Below are 13,914 nucleotides of genomic sequence, written 5' to 3'. Positions count from 1 at the left end.
ACACCCAAGTGCTATGTAGTTTCAGTCACATTAAACACTGGAAAAAAATTGACATGCATGGAGCTTTTCCTGTATGTTCACTTTTTTGGTTGTGGGGGGAAACTTATCACTTTCTTGTTTCTTTCTATCTGTGTATTGATCTTTTTTCCCCTTAAATTAAACTAACTTTATCCATATTCTTGAGTGATGGGAGAAGAGCATTAGCTACTGACCCAGTTGAAGTGAATGGTTTTCCTGAAGCATTTATATAGTCCCCAGAGACAGAATCTCTCACTACAATAATGGCTGTGATGTAGAATTACATATCTCTGTTAGTTCCAGTAAGTCAAGCAACAAATATTTTTAAACGTCTACTCTATGCCTGGTTCTTTTCTGAGCATCGTTCTGTTCTGTGACATTGTCCTTCCTGCATTCAAGAATCTCAAGTGGAAACATTAGATGCGTAAAAATGAATTATAGAATAACCCCTTTATAAAGATTTGTGCAAGGTATACAAAATACTAATCTTATTTTTTATAGGTGCTGTTGACTGTTTTATGTGATGCCAAATATACTTGTTTCATCATCTCGTTGATTCTCACAAAAGTTAGTGGATTGCCTGACCGTCATCTGGGGTGCTATGATAGATGACATTGCTACCCAATTCCGCAGAGTTAGGTCAATCCTGGGAAGACAAACCATGCTTTTTGAATGTCTAAACCGACATCTTATCCAGATTATCACTTATCCCATTAAATGTTTTCTTAATAATGGACATTGTTGGCTCAAAAATAACCTGTCTTCTATCTTCATGAATCCTGAACAAACCTGATAGGCAGCATTGAACATGGTTTCTCTGTGACATAACTACTGATTACATCTGGGAGACTTGAGTTAGGGCTGGAATAAACTAATGATGTCATATGCCCTGGGAGACTTTGGAAATCAGAACCCAGTATCTTTAAAAAATCTTTGAGTATGTTGTCGAGAATCACGAAGAGTCTGAGATTTTACCCTAGTTACAAGCTAACATGTTAGCCTGCTAGAGTTTCATAGATTCTAACAAAAGACATGCAATCCCTGGATCAGACACAAAGAATTTTATTACTCATAGCACAGTAGGACAGCACAAATTTCATGTTCACATTGGTTCTCTTTGCCCCATCCCACCCCTAAATCATGTCGGGGCAATGCACAGGCAGGCCTAGGTAGATGCTGCACACACAGTAAGTTTGTATCACAAATGAAAACCTTGAATTTAAGAATCTGCTAGAAAATCTGCCCAATGTTTGCTCCAAAGAGAGACATTATCTTTACTATCCAGGTCAAGAAAAAAAAACCTGCTCTCTGCTCTAAAAGGAGGCACTATCTCTATCTTCTAAGGTTGTTAGCTATGTAAACATCCTTGAAAAAAAGTCCAGAATAAAAGCTGACACAAGACATGTAGAAACACTGTGATTCTATGCCTTTCATACAACAAATTATAGGACTTAAAAGAATGGCAGACAAATTCTAAAAAGTCAAAGATATGTGGGGCTGGCTCAGTGGCACAGTGATTGAGTTTGCGTGCTCCACTTCGGCAGCCTGGGGTTCACGGGTTCATATCCCTGGCACAGACCCAGCACTGCTTGTCAAGTCACACTGTGGTGGCATCCCACATAAAATAGAGGAAGGTTGGCACAGATGTTAGCTGAGCAACAATCTTCCTTAAGCAAAAAGAGAAAGATTGGTAACAGATGTTAACTTAGGGCCAATCTTCCTCACACACACAGAAAAAAGTCAAAGATATTTGTATATGTTTTATTATACCTGTTAATACAGAAATAAGCAATGCCTAACTGCTGTAACAAGTGATATTGATACATATTAATGACACTGATAAAGATCAATATCAGAAGCAATAAATACAAAAAAATGAAATTATTTCAGGAGGTTAGTTCTACTGGTTTTCAAACAATTATTCATAATCTGTTATAAAAATGAAAATGAAACTTCAGACATTGTCATCCTTTGTTTTTGAAAACTGCCATCTTGGTATTAGCAAACATCATTTAAAAATATCCAACCATCCACATATCTTTGAAATCATGTTTAAAACAAGTTCAGAAATTCTGTCTCTTTGCGTTCATTCCGTAATGATCTAAATATCATTTGAAAAACATTTGAACTCTGAGTAGACTTAAAAACCTTACCTCTAAATGGATTATGTTAAAGAATATTTAGCTTAAAGATAATTTTCTCAGGTGATTTGTCTTTCTTTAGACATCTTGCTCTTCTTTCATATAGATGTAGTGATTCAGAAGCAACTATAATTTCACTTTTGTATATGGATATTCTTGATTGTCCCTTAAAACTGTAGGTTGAGTTATTTGATCAAATGACAAAGTGAAAACAAAGCTTTTTAAACTGAGGGGATTGTTATCAGAAGACATCCCATGGTTCCTTGGGTTTTTCAGTCCTCACTAGGAGACAACAGAATTGACTTACTGTTTCTTTGCAGTCAAATATAGAGAGATGACAGAAGCTGAACTGAAGTGGGAGTGGAAGCTGATTACATCTCAAACTAGGTTTCTTGTCTGGCTGGAACTTTTTAAAAAACTCTGAGAGACTGTTGACTATTCGGCTTAATAATTACAGAGTAGAAATTAATCAAACTACTGTCATTAAGGGCCCAGTTCTAAGCTGGGCTTATATGGATTCAAAAGAAGAAATTAACCACCGTCGAAGATCTCAGGGTCTTGAAACTCAAAATAAGAAAAATTTCGACGTTATCCATGATCACTTCTAGAGATTTTGTTTTATATATGTATGTATTTAAATATATATACGTATTTATATATTTAACATTTATACATTTATTTATTTAAACATATGTATATATTTGCAAAATTTGTTGCTTTCAAGTGACCTTACAGAAATAACATCTTTAGAGAAATTGTTGCTTCAACATTTTGTTATTGAAAAAGATTAAACAGGGATGAAAAATTATCATCAGTCCCTGCATACGGTGTCTACTTGTCTGAGAGAGGACAGAAGAAATACAGGATTGCCTTCATTCTAATTAAATATTTCATTCACCATACTGATTAGTTTTCACCCTTAAAGCCTTAAGTAAGAGTCTGAATTTATTGGTCAGCTTTTCTTTTCCAGTCCCACAACCCACATGCCTAACTCTCTGAAGCAGATTCTCTGCAGTTATGGTTCAAGAGTCACATTCCCTGGTCCATTCTTTGCAGCAGGGCAAATACAAGGATTAAGGGAGCGCTAACACAAAGTATTCTAGAAGTGCCACATATGTTTTCTCAATATCCTTTATTATTAGAGTGTATGTAGGTTTTGTGACAGTTCGTCAGTCCAAGCTAGTTATCCAAAATAAAGTTTTAAGCCATTAGAACTGGGATGGAAAGATTGGCTTTTGTTTCTTTTAGCAATAAACCAGCTTTTGATAATTCAACATCTTTTCCGGCCCATGAAACACAAATCATTTACTTTAACCGTTGCCACATATTCCCTTCTTTTTCTAGACTCTATCGAATCCACTCAAAGAGAACAGAAGAATAATAAACTTTCAATTTGTGAATAAATCCCTCTTAGCTGAATTCCTGACATTTGATTAGAGAACGTGGACTCTATGGAGAAAAACACTGCATAGGATCTGGATATAGAATGAGATCGCTTTAACTTAATACTTCCTTGAATACTGAACCAGACCTGAGTTTTTCTCCCACTTGGAGACCAGCAAAGTAAATATAGCCATCAATGCTGTGTGCCGTTGCTTTGTCTCTTCACTTCAATTAATTTTTGGTATACTCATCTATAAAATGGAGATAGTAAAATTCTTTGCCATGCCTACCTCATAGGTTATTTTGATGAGCAGTTGAGATTATGAATGAAAATCCTTTAAAAAAATAAAAACTCAACGTAAACATAAGGTGGTATTATATAATTATTGTTGTTATTGTTTATTTTTTTTGGTGACAGTTGTTTAAAATAAATCTTTAAAATTCTTAGTTGAATGATTCTTGTCAGAAAAGCTTAAAATTTTCTCATTTCCAGAGATGGTTGTCACTACAATGTTAAGATGTTTTCATACTTTCTATTGTCAGTACTTTGTTATTAAAACAAAATTTACGTTGTAATGAACTGAATGTAACTAGTATTGTTCCAATACCTTGGATTTTTTTCTTAACTCTAGTTAATCCTGGAGAAGTATTACCTCACATCTGTAAAGCTGGAGAATTTCGCTGCAAAAACAGACACTGTATCCAAGCTCGGTGGAAATGTGATGGTGATGATGACTGTCTAGACGGAAGTGATGAAGATTCAGTAAATTGCTGTATGTTCTCCTTCAAGTCGTCCTAAATATTCTTGAGTCTCTGAGTGTGTGAACTAGCAATCAGTTTGTGAAAATCTAAAATTATCTTTGATGCAAATTGAACTCAGGTTTTTTTCTCTCAGTCATCCTTTTGTATAGAGATTAGACCTTAGATTGCCTCTTTTGCATAGTTTTAGGGCACTCATTTTCTCATCCTTCCCCGTCTTTAAGAGTATCATTTTGATTGCTCCGGAAGTCCTCTCCTTTCCTATTTTGTGCTGTCAAAGCCACCACATCATTGTCAGAAGGTTGCTATAGGAGACCCCTTTGGATCTCTGAATTTAAAGATGTGGAAAATCAATTTAAACTCCCTCAAGGCAGAGTTACTTGTACAGAAGGTCACGATCCACTCCATTGCTCCTTGGCAACAGAGCCTTGAAGAAGATCCAAGGAAACAGACATGGGTTTGGACCATGTTATTATCTAACTTCACAGGCTCAGTACATGGGAGAAAACACATATGGGGCACTCAGATAGAAATTAAAGGTTTGATTTTCTCCCCTTTGGCTTCTGTCTAGCTGTTTTTCATTTACTGAAATAGGAATAGTTTCACTTTTCTGGTAGGAATAAGGAATTGTCCCCATACATGGAAGGAAAACACTTTGAGAAGCACATTAAATAATGTTTTGAGAATGTATTTGGTTAGAGTCACTACCTGAATGATTTTGAGAGACATGGAGTATTTTTATATGAGGAGAGGTATGTGTTGGACATATGTGTTTTTGGTCGTTTGATTTGACCTAGATACATTATTGTAAAAAGAAAGTTATTTTTCTTTCAATTAATGACATTTTCCAGGTTAAAGTGGTTGAACTAATTGAGAGTTAATTGGCAGTCCTCCATTTTCCTTTCTTTTTTTTTAAAATCAAGAATATAAAAATAAAGTTTTGAAGATTCTTTGTTAAGAACAGATAAAATTGGTCTGGGCATCTCTAGCTATTAGTGCTGTCAGGTCGATTACAACTCCTACTAACCTTGTGTGCCGTAGAGGGGAACCCTGTCCAGTTTTTTCATGCCATCCTCTCACCTTCCAGTGCTATATCAGACAATGCTCTGCTGCTATTCATAGGGTTTTCATGGCCAGTATTTTCGGAAGTGGGCAACCAGGTCCCTCTTCCTAGGCTGTCTTAGACTGGAAGCTCCACTGAAACCTGTCCACCATCGGTGACCCTGCTGGTATTTGAAATACCAGTGACATAGCTTTCAGCATCGCAACAACACACAGCCATCACAGTCTGACAACCGACAGACGGGTGGTGTGGTTCTCTGATTAGGAAATGAACCTGGGCCACAGTGCCGATTCTTAACCACTAGGCCACCAGGGCTGGCTTTAGACATCTGTATCATGCAACTATCTGTGCTTTGGGACAAAACTCCAAGAATATGGACTTCAAAAAAATATTTTCAAATTGTGGCATAAATATATAATACATAAATTGTAATTAATATATAAATATAGCACTACTTTCTCTTAATTTCCAAATGTGAACTCTGACTTCAACATTATGTACTTCTTATTTTCAACTCCATACATTATACTGTAAAGTGTGAATCCACAAATAAAGTATTAAATAGTAAACTGATACAATTAGCCAAAAGTTTTGGAGTGAGAGGAGTATTTCATCTAAGAGTAAAGGGTGTTCATTTTCCCTAATTTTTTATACAAATGATGTGTTATTTATTGGCTAAATTAATTGCCTCATTCTTTTTGACTCACAATGTTTATTTATGGTTTTAGTTAGTGCTGCCTACATATCAACTTCCAGGGTAGTCACAGAGTGGCTGTGCAGAGCACAAATATTTCATCACGATGTTCATGCGTTAGTCTTTTAGGGCCATGCTTCTATCTGTGTGATTGTTCTTTTCACCAGCTCACCAAGAAATTCATTTCCTCTGTAAGCATAGCGGGCATGACATTTGTACTGTTAATTGCAGTGTTAAATTTCCTAATCAGTATGTTTTTCTTGATTATTTTCGTTACTTTCCATCCTATCACCCAAGCCTACATCAGGGGCTTTTCTTGGAGTCTTCTATTTCACTTATAGTCTATACTCACTTATATCAATAAGTCCTCTCTCTTTTACCTCCTAAATAATTAATTTTTCTTCTTTACTTCTTCTCAATCTTTACTGGCTAAATTAGGCTCCTATCCTAGATTAACTCCATAAGTGTCCTGTTATTATTCCTACCACTATTCATCCCTTAATGAAATCCCACTTTCCACACTACTTCCAGAGTGACATTTATATAATGAAATCTAATCTTATTATTTCTGTAACTGCAAAACCAACAAGTTAAAATCTAAAATCTGTTGACTCGTATATAAGAGACTTCATCTTATGTCTTGTATTTACATTTTTAGCCTTAAATGTCTATCATGTATCCACATATGCTCTTTGTCCTTATCAAGTTGAACTATAGGTTGATTTCTAAAAAGCATCCTTCTATTTCTCTCCTCTGTTACATTGCACTGTCTTTTGTGAAATTGTATAATTTCACTCTATGAAATTCCCTATAGTTTACCATTACCTCCACAGGGAAGTCCTTTCAGAACACCAAAAAATCTCCTTCTCAATACAGCCTGGTTGAAGTAAAACATCTCCTTTATTATAGTAGTTATCAAACTATATTGCAATTATATGCTTACTTATCTGATATATTTAACAGATGAATATCTTCAAGAGGAGACAGATTATATTGTAGCATCTTTGTAGTCTCAGAGTCTAGCACAGCACCTAGCCCATGGATGAATGAATGGCTAAGTAAATGGGGCAAGGGAAAACTAAACATCTCTGGCCACCTTCCAGCAGTATGATGACGTTTCTGAACATTGCAGCAATTCTAACAGCGTTATATTCCAGAGGTCCCATGGTTAATATTCCAGCTCTATGTAATTCATTTCAGTGTATTATTTAGATTTTAAGTACTCATAGGCTTCAACCTTGAATTTTATCATTCTACTTTCTATCCTTTAGCTTCTCAACTCCATATCACAAGACTATGAATTGTATTTTGCTTTTCGTTTTTGAACTCTGATTTATATCACTGATAAAAATTGCAAAGGTCCTTGATCAAGCTTCACTAAAGTGCTAATACATAATCTTGGTACTTTAAAATATTGACCCTCTAATATATTGGATGACTTTTATTCTTGCTAAAGTCCCTGAAGTGAGAAGAAAATGTTAATCATGTTCAAATGCCAGAAAAAAAAAATAAGCTTTTCCTCCTATTTTTTTTATGCACGAATAAAAACTTTCTAAAAAGTAATAAAAACACTTTATCACCAAAGCTAGTTTAAGGAAATAGTGTTTTGTAGAAACTGACTGGAAAGGCATACATTTGCTATGCAACAGCATGATAAAATGGCTATTTTTCATGTTCTAAGTAAAACTAATACCAAAATTTATTTTTATCACACAGAAGTGCAAGTACTGGGCACAAGGAAAATTACTTCAAAAACAATGTTGAAGTTGTGAAACAAATACTAAAGAGCATGCCAATTCAGTTAGGAATTTTGCCTCCAGAAAGCAGGAAAAATAATCACAGGAGGTTAACTTTAAGATAGTCTCCTGTGGTGCTTAGATATTGGAGGTTTAATCTTAGCTGTGCACAGCTTCCCATGTGAGGATTGGTCTTCTCCTCACTATATTTTGTGGTTGCATTTTTATTTGTTTGTACTAGGGGAGAAAATTCATGATGATCATTTTTATTACTGAAACTATGCAGGATCTCATATTTAGCATCAACTCCAGGTCACAAGTGATGCATTTTTCTTTTCCGCATTTTCCCTCCAGTCCCCAGAAACATTGTAGAAAACGTAGGAAAATTAAGCTTATTTAATATTACGAGAAATATTTGAGTGGATGTATGGTTTAAAAAAAAACAAGTATTTCAGATACGTGATTAAATCATTTGTTACATACTTGTTAGGCTTCACATTAAAATTTGAGGTTAATTTTAAATATTTTTGGTAAAAATTCTGAAATTGAGTCACCTATTGTGATAAGGAATGGGAAAACAAATTAGTGATATAGTTGATTTTAGTGAAGACATTAAAAGTGAATAGTTTCTTTTTATATAAGATTTAATTACTTGATGTCCTCTATGAAAATGTTACATTTTAACAGAGCCTAGAATATTAATATTTTCTATAAGATATGAGACAGTGAATGACAGAAGTTATGGCATTTATTGTACTATATTATTATTACTGTAACTTTTCCATAACTATCTATAATAATCCTAATTTTATCCAATTTAAATCATTAAACTTACTTGTCCTCTCCCTCCATCCCCCCCATCCCAGTCAATCATAGCTGTCCTGATGATCAGTTTAAATGCAAGAATAATCGCTGTATCCCCAAGAGATGGCTTTGTGATGGAGCTAATGATTGTGGGAGCAATGAAGATGAATCCAATCAAACTTGCGCAGGTAAAGGTTTGTTTGGATATATATACACACACTTAAATCTCTTCCAAAGTTAGTTTTCATAAAAATGCAGGTCAATGCTTTGAAGTAAACTGAACTTTCCTAGTGCTGATGATCTGATTATTGCAGTAGTAAGTGAATTCAGTTTGAGGCCTGAAAAGCTAGAATACAAATTATCTTTTACTTAATCTTTGGGCATGACTCTGCTTTCCAAAGTAATTTGGCACTTTATCTATCCATATGGGTTGACTGTCAATTTACTACTTGGACAAGACTTGTCCCTGCTAAATCTTACTTGGCAGTGGAGGTTGAGGTTTGTTAGCATGCTGTGATGTAGGCCATCTCACAAGAAGAACTATTTTTTTTTTACCTTGAAAAAATAATTTATGTATTTTATTTAGTCTGCTGTAGAATACCTCTGTGAATAGTTTCCCGTTCCTGGCACATTATTTATGTGATGTAGCTTAGGTTTTTTTTTTCATGAAGTCCCAAGACCACTAAGCCTATTTATATTTCCATATTATTTATCCCATTGTAATAAATCTTTGAATCCCCAGCCAGATTCCCACTGAATGGGAATATACAGCTTGTGGTACAGGTTACAACAGAGTGCCAGAAAGGTCATTATTAGTCAGATAAGTATTGAAAAATGATAGTGAGTAGCAATAGCCGGTGCTTCTCTTTAAATGATGAAGAAAATATAGTATATTTGATGACTTATATTGATATGATCAGTAAAAATAGATTTTTAATCATCATGTACAGCAACATCAAAACATATCAACCTTCTTGCTTTCTCTATTTGCCAAAATAAGCTTTACTAAATAAAAATTATTATAAACTATTAGTGAAAACTGTAGAGGCAGCATCTAGAGAAAAGACTGAGGTCAAGAAACCTGGTTTGTACTCTTGGTTTTGCTACTGGTTTTCTCTTGGAAAGACTTGTACCTCTCTGTACCTCATATATAAATTAACTAGAAATGTTTACAAAGAGCTTTTTACCATGTCCTAAGCAACAATGACAAGAACAAAGCAGTTACCATTCCATAATCTTAACCCTCATCTTATATTCAATTTTTTCCATAGTGACATATTTCCTGAGGCTCCATGAGTTGGTTATTCTCTTGTCCCTTGATTAAAAGCTTGATCCAATATTTTAGAGTAACTGATCTATTTTCAAGATATTTTGTGTGTCTTGTAAAGTTGTTTTACAAAAGACTTTCTAAGGGACATCTAGAGACCATCTGGTCCTAGGTCCCTGCCTTCAAGTTCATTCATTTCATAGATGAAGCATTGGAGAAGGGACTTGCCTTACTCACATCATTGGTAAGCGTTCAGGGGAAACTCAGTCCATGAGTTCTGTCTCCAAGGCCATTGCTCTTTTTATCAAACTATGTTATCCTGAGGATTAGCTAGAATTTTAGGTCTGGTCAATTTAACTTTGCCCAGGTTGCCCTTACAATATGGCTATAATTTACGGTAAAGCATCTTTCTAAGCTAGTGCAATTATTATTCTTTTAAGGTTAAGGTTCAATTCAGTGACTATGCTTCATTACATCCTAAACAGATAGATCTGCTTTCACCTTAAAATAAAAGGTATTGCTGACTTAATTAATCACATCATGTCTGCTTCATTTCTATTATGTTTTTAAGATTTACTTGTTTCTATATGATTTTTACAGGGGTATTGAGGATAGACTAGCTACTTATAGCAGTAAAAACGGAAATGCTATGTATAAGAGCAGATAAAACAATATCAATCCTAATTAGTAAGATTTCTAAGACACTCCAGGCCTGTAGTCCTCTAGGAAATAGAACACAACTTACTTACACCTCAAGTGCCACTTTAAGTGATGTCAGCTGAGGTCTGTCACTCAGTACTAGGTCTTCTTGTTGATATATTTATGATAGCTATGTTTACTGCACACCTTAAGAAACTGAATAAAAAGAACAAAGAGAAAAATAAATATGCCTTTTAGTTTTGAAAACTAAGTGCTTCATGTTAGTTTTGAAAACTAGTGCTTAGTTTTGAAAACTAAGTGCTCACAACATGCTGTTGTGTTTTGATGTATTTCCATTTTGTTTTACCAAAATAAATAAATAAGTCACATAGCTCATCATCTTGGAAAGATATGGTAAATTCATTGGATTATGTCCTTGGCTGGATCATTTCTATGCATTTCTAGATATAGGCATATACATAGACATGTATCCTAGATAAAAGATTTCCCATCGGGGGATTATTTTGTAATTGATCCACTGTCCAGTAGCCTTTAGCATGGTGACTACTTTACATCTAAAAGAAAATCCTTTTCTACAAGAAATCAATTTCCTATTTGTTCTTTTGGGATTTCTCCTTCATAAAGCAACTAATTCAATAAATATTTATCATGGCATTGGAGATAGGATGAGGAAAAATACACAATACCTTTCCTTGAGAAGCTAAGAGTGAAGATGGAAAGACATGTAAACAGGCCATTCTAATGCAATATTCAAGGCGCCAAGTTGAACTACATGGGAGGATATAGGAAGAACAACTAATTTAGTTCTTAGCTATCTTGGAAGGATTCCTGAAGGAGGTGATGTCCAAGCTAAGCCTTAAGGAAAAAAAGCATAAGAAAAACACCTAAATAACAGTTCAATCCATTTAATTAGGAAAAATAAATAATCTGATAAAACCAAGCATTGGCAAAGTTGTGGAAAAAAAGGAACTGTCATACACTCTTGGTGGGTGTGTAAACTGATTTTCTACATTGGAAAGCAGTTTGGCCGAATCCAATCCATGTAAAGATGTGCATGCTTTGCACTTCGCAACTACATTTTTAGGTTTATACTCTAACACCTGCACACAAGGAGACCTGAATAAGAATTTCTTTTCCCTTATGCTGGTAATAGTGAAAATTTAGAAACAACTCAAATGCCCATTAATACGAGAATGGATATATTGTGCTATAATCACGTAATGGAATGCTATTCATAATTTAAATGAATAAACTAGAACTCAGATATCAATGGGAATGAATTTCAAAAACAATGTTAAAAAAATGAGTTGCAGAATATAAACAATTTAGTACCATTTATATGAAATATAAAAGTACAAAACAAGGGGCCAGCCCCATAGCATAGTGGTTAAGTTTGGCATGCTGCGCTTCAGCGGCCCAGGTTAATGGGTTCGGATGCTGGGTGCAGACCTACACTATTCATCAGCCATGCTGTGACAGGGACTGACATATAAAGTGGAGAAAGATTGGGACAGATGTTAGCTCAGGGCTAATCCTCCTCAGCAAAAACAAAACAAAGCAAAAGCAAAAGAAAACAAAGCAATTCGATGTATGCTTACTGATTTATAAATGTGTAAGAATAGGATTAAAAGTATGTCTGGAAATGAAAAACGAAAACAAATTAAGGATAGTTGTTACCTCTAGAGAAGGAAATGTGATTCAAAAATTGCATAAGGGACTTCAATTGTAACTATAATACCTTTCTTTCTTAAATAAAGCAAAAAATTCTGTAGTAAATACAGAAAAAATATTGATTTGATATGGCTATATGATGGCAAACAGGTGTTGATATTATTCTCAATGCTTTTCTAGGTAATAGAAATACTTTATTAGAAAAAAATGAATGATTGATTGGCATAGATTGTGGAAGATAAAATGAATTGAAAAGAAGCCAGAGGTTTGGAGAGTGCCTGGAAGAGGAAACTGCTATACACGGGGGACAGGAAAGGGCTGACAGTCAGGGGCTTGGTAGTTGTTCTCCCTCAAGAGAAAAAAATATTTTTATCTACTTATGAGGGAGATCCAGAGGCCAAAGATGAGAAGTAGTTAGATTTGAAATTCTTTTTTCTCATAGCAACATGATAATTCTTGGATTCAAGCCTAGGCAATTTCACACAGCATTTTCCCACAGCCCAGAACTCTGGTTAGATTCTGTAATGTTTATTCTTCTCGTATCCTCCACAAATTCTGACTAAATTCAAACTAGATAGATATAGTTGCATTAAGAAACCCAATGTATTAAAAAATTAGACTTTTTTTTTTACCAACATAAAGAGTGTATTTTGATATGACATAGACTTTGTTTAGAATAGAATGATTTGCTTGAAGTATAGCGAAGGTAAAGTTTAGGAATAATGTGTTACACTCTGTGCTTCTCCTCCTCCTCCTTTTTGTTCTGTGCCTTGTGGGATTTCACACTGCTACATGGCTGCAGGAGAAGCATAATTAGTGATGGGTAGAAAAAATTCACATTGTGACAGTGGATTTCTGACTCACTGCTAGATAAATAATTCCACTGAGGAGGTGTAAATTTCCTCTTCATTAGAGCAGCGTTTGCTACAAAATTAGTCTTCTGGGGCAGCTCTGCTAATCTCACCTCCAAACTACTTAGATGTGATGGAGACAAAACTGAAAAAGTAAAGGTTGTGTCTTCTTGATACAAATCCAGTGATTAGAAAGTGATAATTTAGTCAGTCTGATTATATCACGTAGACAGACAATCCTTGTAGATTTGTCTACATCTTTCTCATCTGAAATCAGTTAAATTTGCCTGGTAGCCTAAGCAGATCGTTTTATCCATAATTAGAACAGACAATGAATTCATATATTTTCAGGGCATACTATGCCTCAATAATGCCAGTAAATACTCTTTGGAGTAATAGGTCATAAAGTTTTTCGAGCTTCAGAGTTAATGAATTCTCACACCGTCACAAATTCTCACACCATCACAATGTGAGATAGGTCATGCACAATGTGAGACAGGCTCTTAGGAGTTCTTTCCCATTCTCCTCTCTAATCACCAAGACTTTCCTAATGAAAGAAAACAATCTGAGAAAACTTGCTAGAATTAAACTTGAACAATTAGGAGAGAGTACAGTGGCATAAGAATATCAAATAAAAGAAAACTGTATTGGAAAATTTGATTGATATATTCTTTTTGTGGGGTCAATTAGAATTAACTGAAGATGAAGATATTTGATATCTTTTTCTTTAAAGCAAGAAAACAAGAAAGACTGAAGGAATGGAATAGGGAATGAGGGAAGAAAGGAGACATGTAGGACAGAAAGAAAATTGGAGAGAAGGAAAAGAAAAGAGGGAGGGAGAGAGGAAGAAAGGAAAGAACAAAAGAA

General features: G+C 34.8%; 1 protein-coding gene across 4 annotated transcripts in view; it reads left to right on the top strand.

Moving 5' to 3' along the window:
* The window catches only part of LRP1B (LDL receptor related protein 1B), a 1,824,397-nt gene that overhangs the window by 1,099,891 nt on the left and 710,592 nt on the right, over positions 1-13,914 (top strand). For 3 of the 4 annotated variants that reach the window (XM_070241833.1, XM_023622537.2, XM_023622536.2), the window contains 2 exons: positions 4,175-4,315; positions 8,661-8,786. In XM_070241833.1, coding sequence (XP_070097934.1) covers positions 4,175-4,315; positions 8,661-8,786 — 267 coding nt within the window. Of the gene's footprint in view, positions 1-4,174; positions 4,316-8,660; positions 8,787-13,914 lie in introns of those variants that run through there. The other variant, XM_070241834.1, reaches the window with a different exon arrangement.

Source organism: Equus caballus, chromosome 18 (assembly GCF_041296265.1).
Source record: "Equus caballus isolate H_3958 breed thoroughbred chromosome 18, TB-T2T, whole genome shotgun sequence".
Lineage (NCBI taxonomy): Eukaryota > Metazoa > Chordata > Mammalia > Perissodactyla > Equidae > Equus > Equus caballus.
Note: the sequence above shows the minus strand (reverse complement) of the source record. Positions and strands in the feature narration are given on the sequence as shown.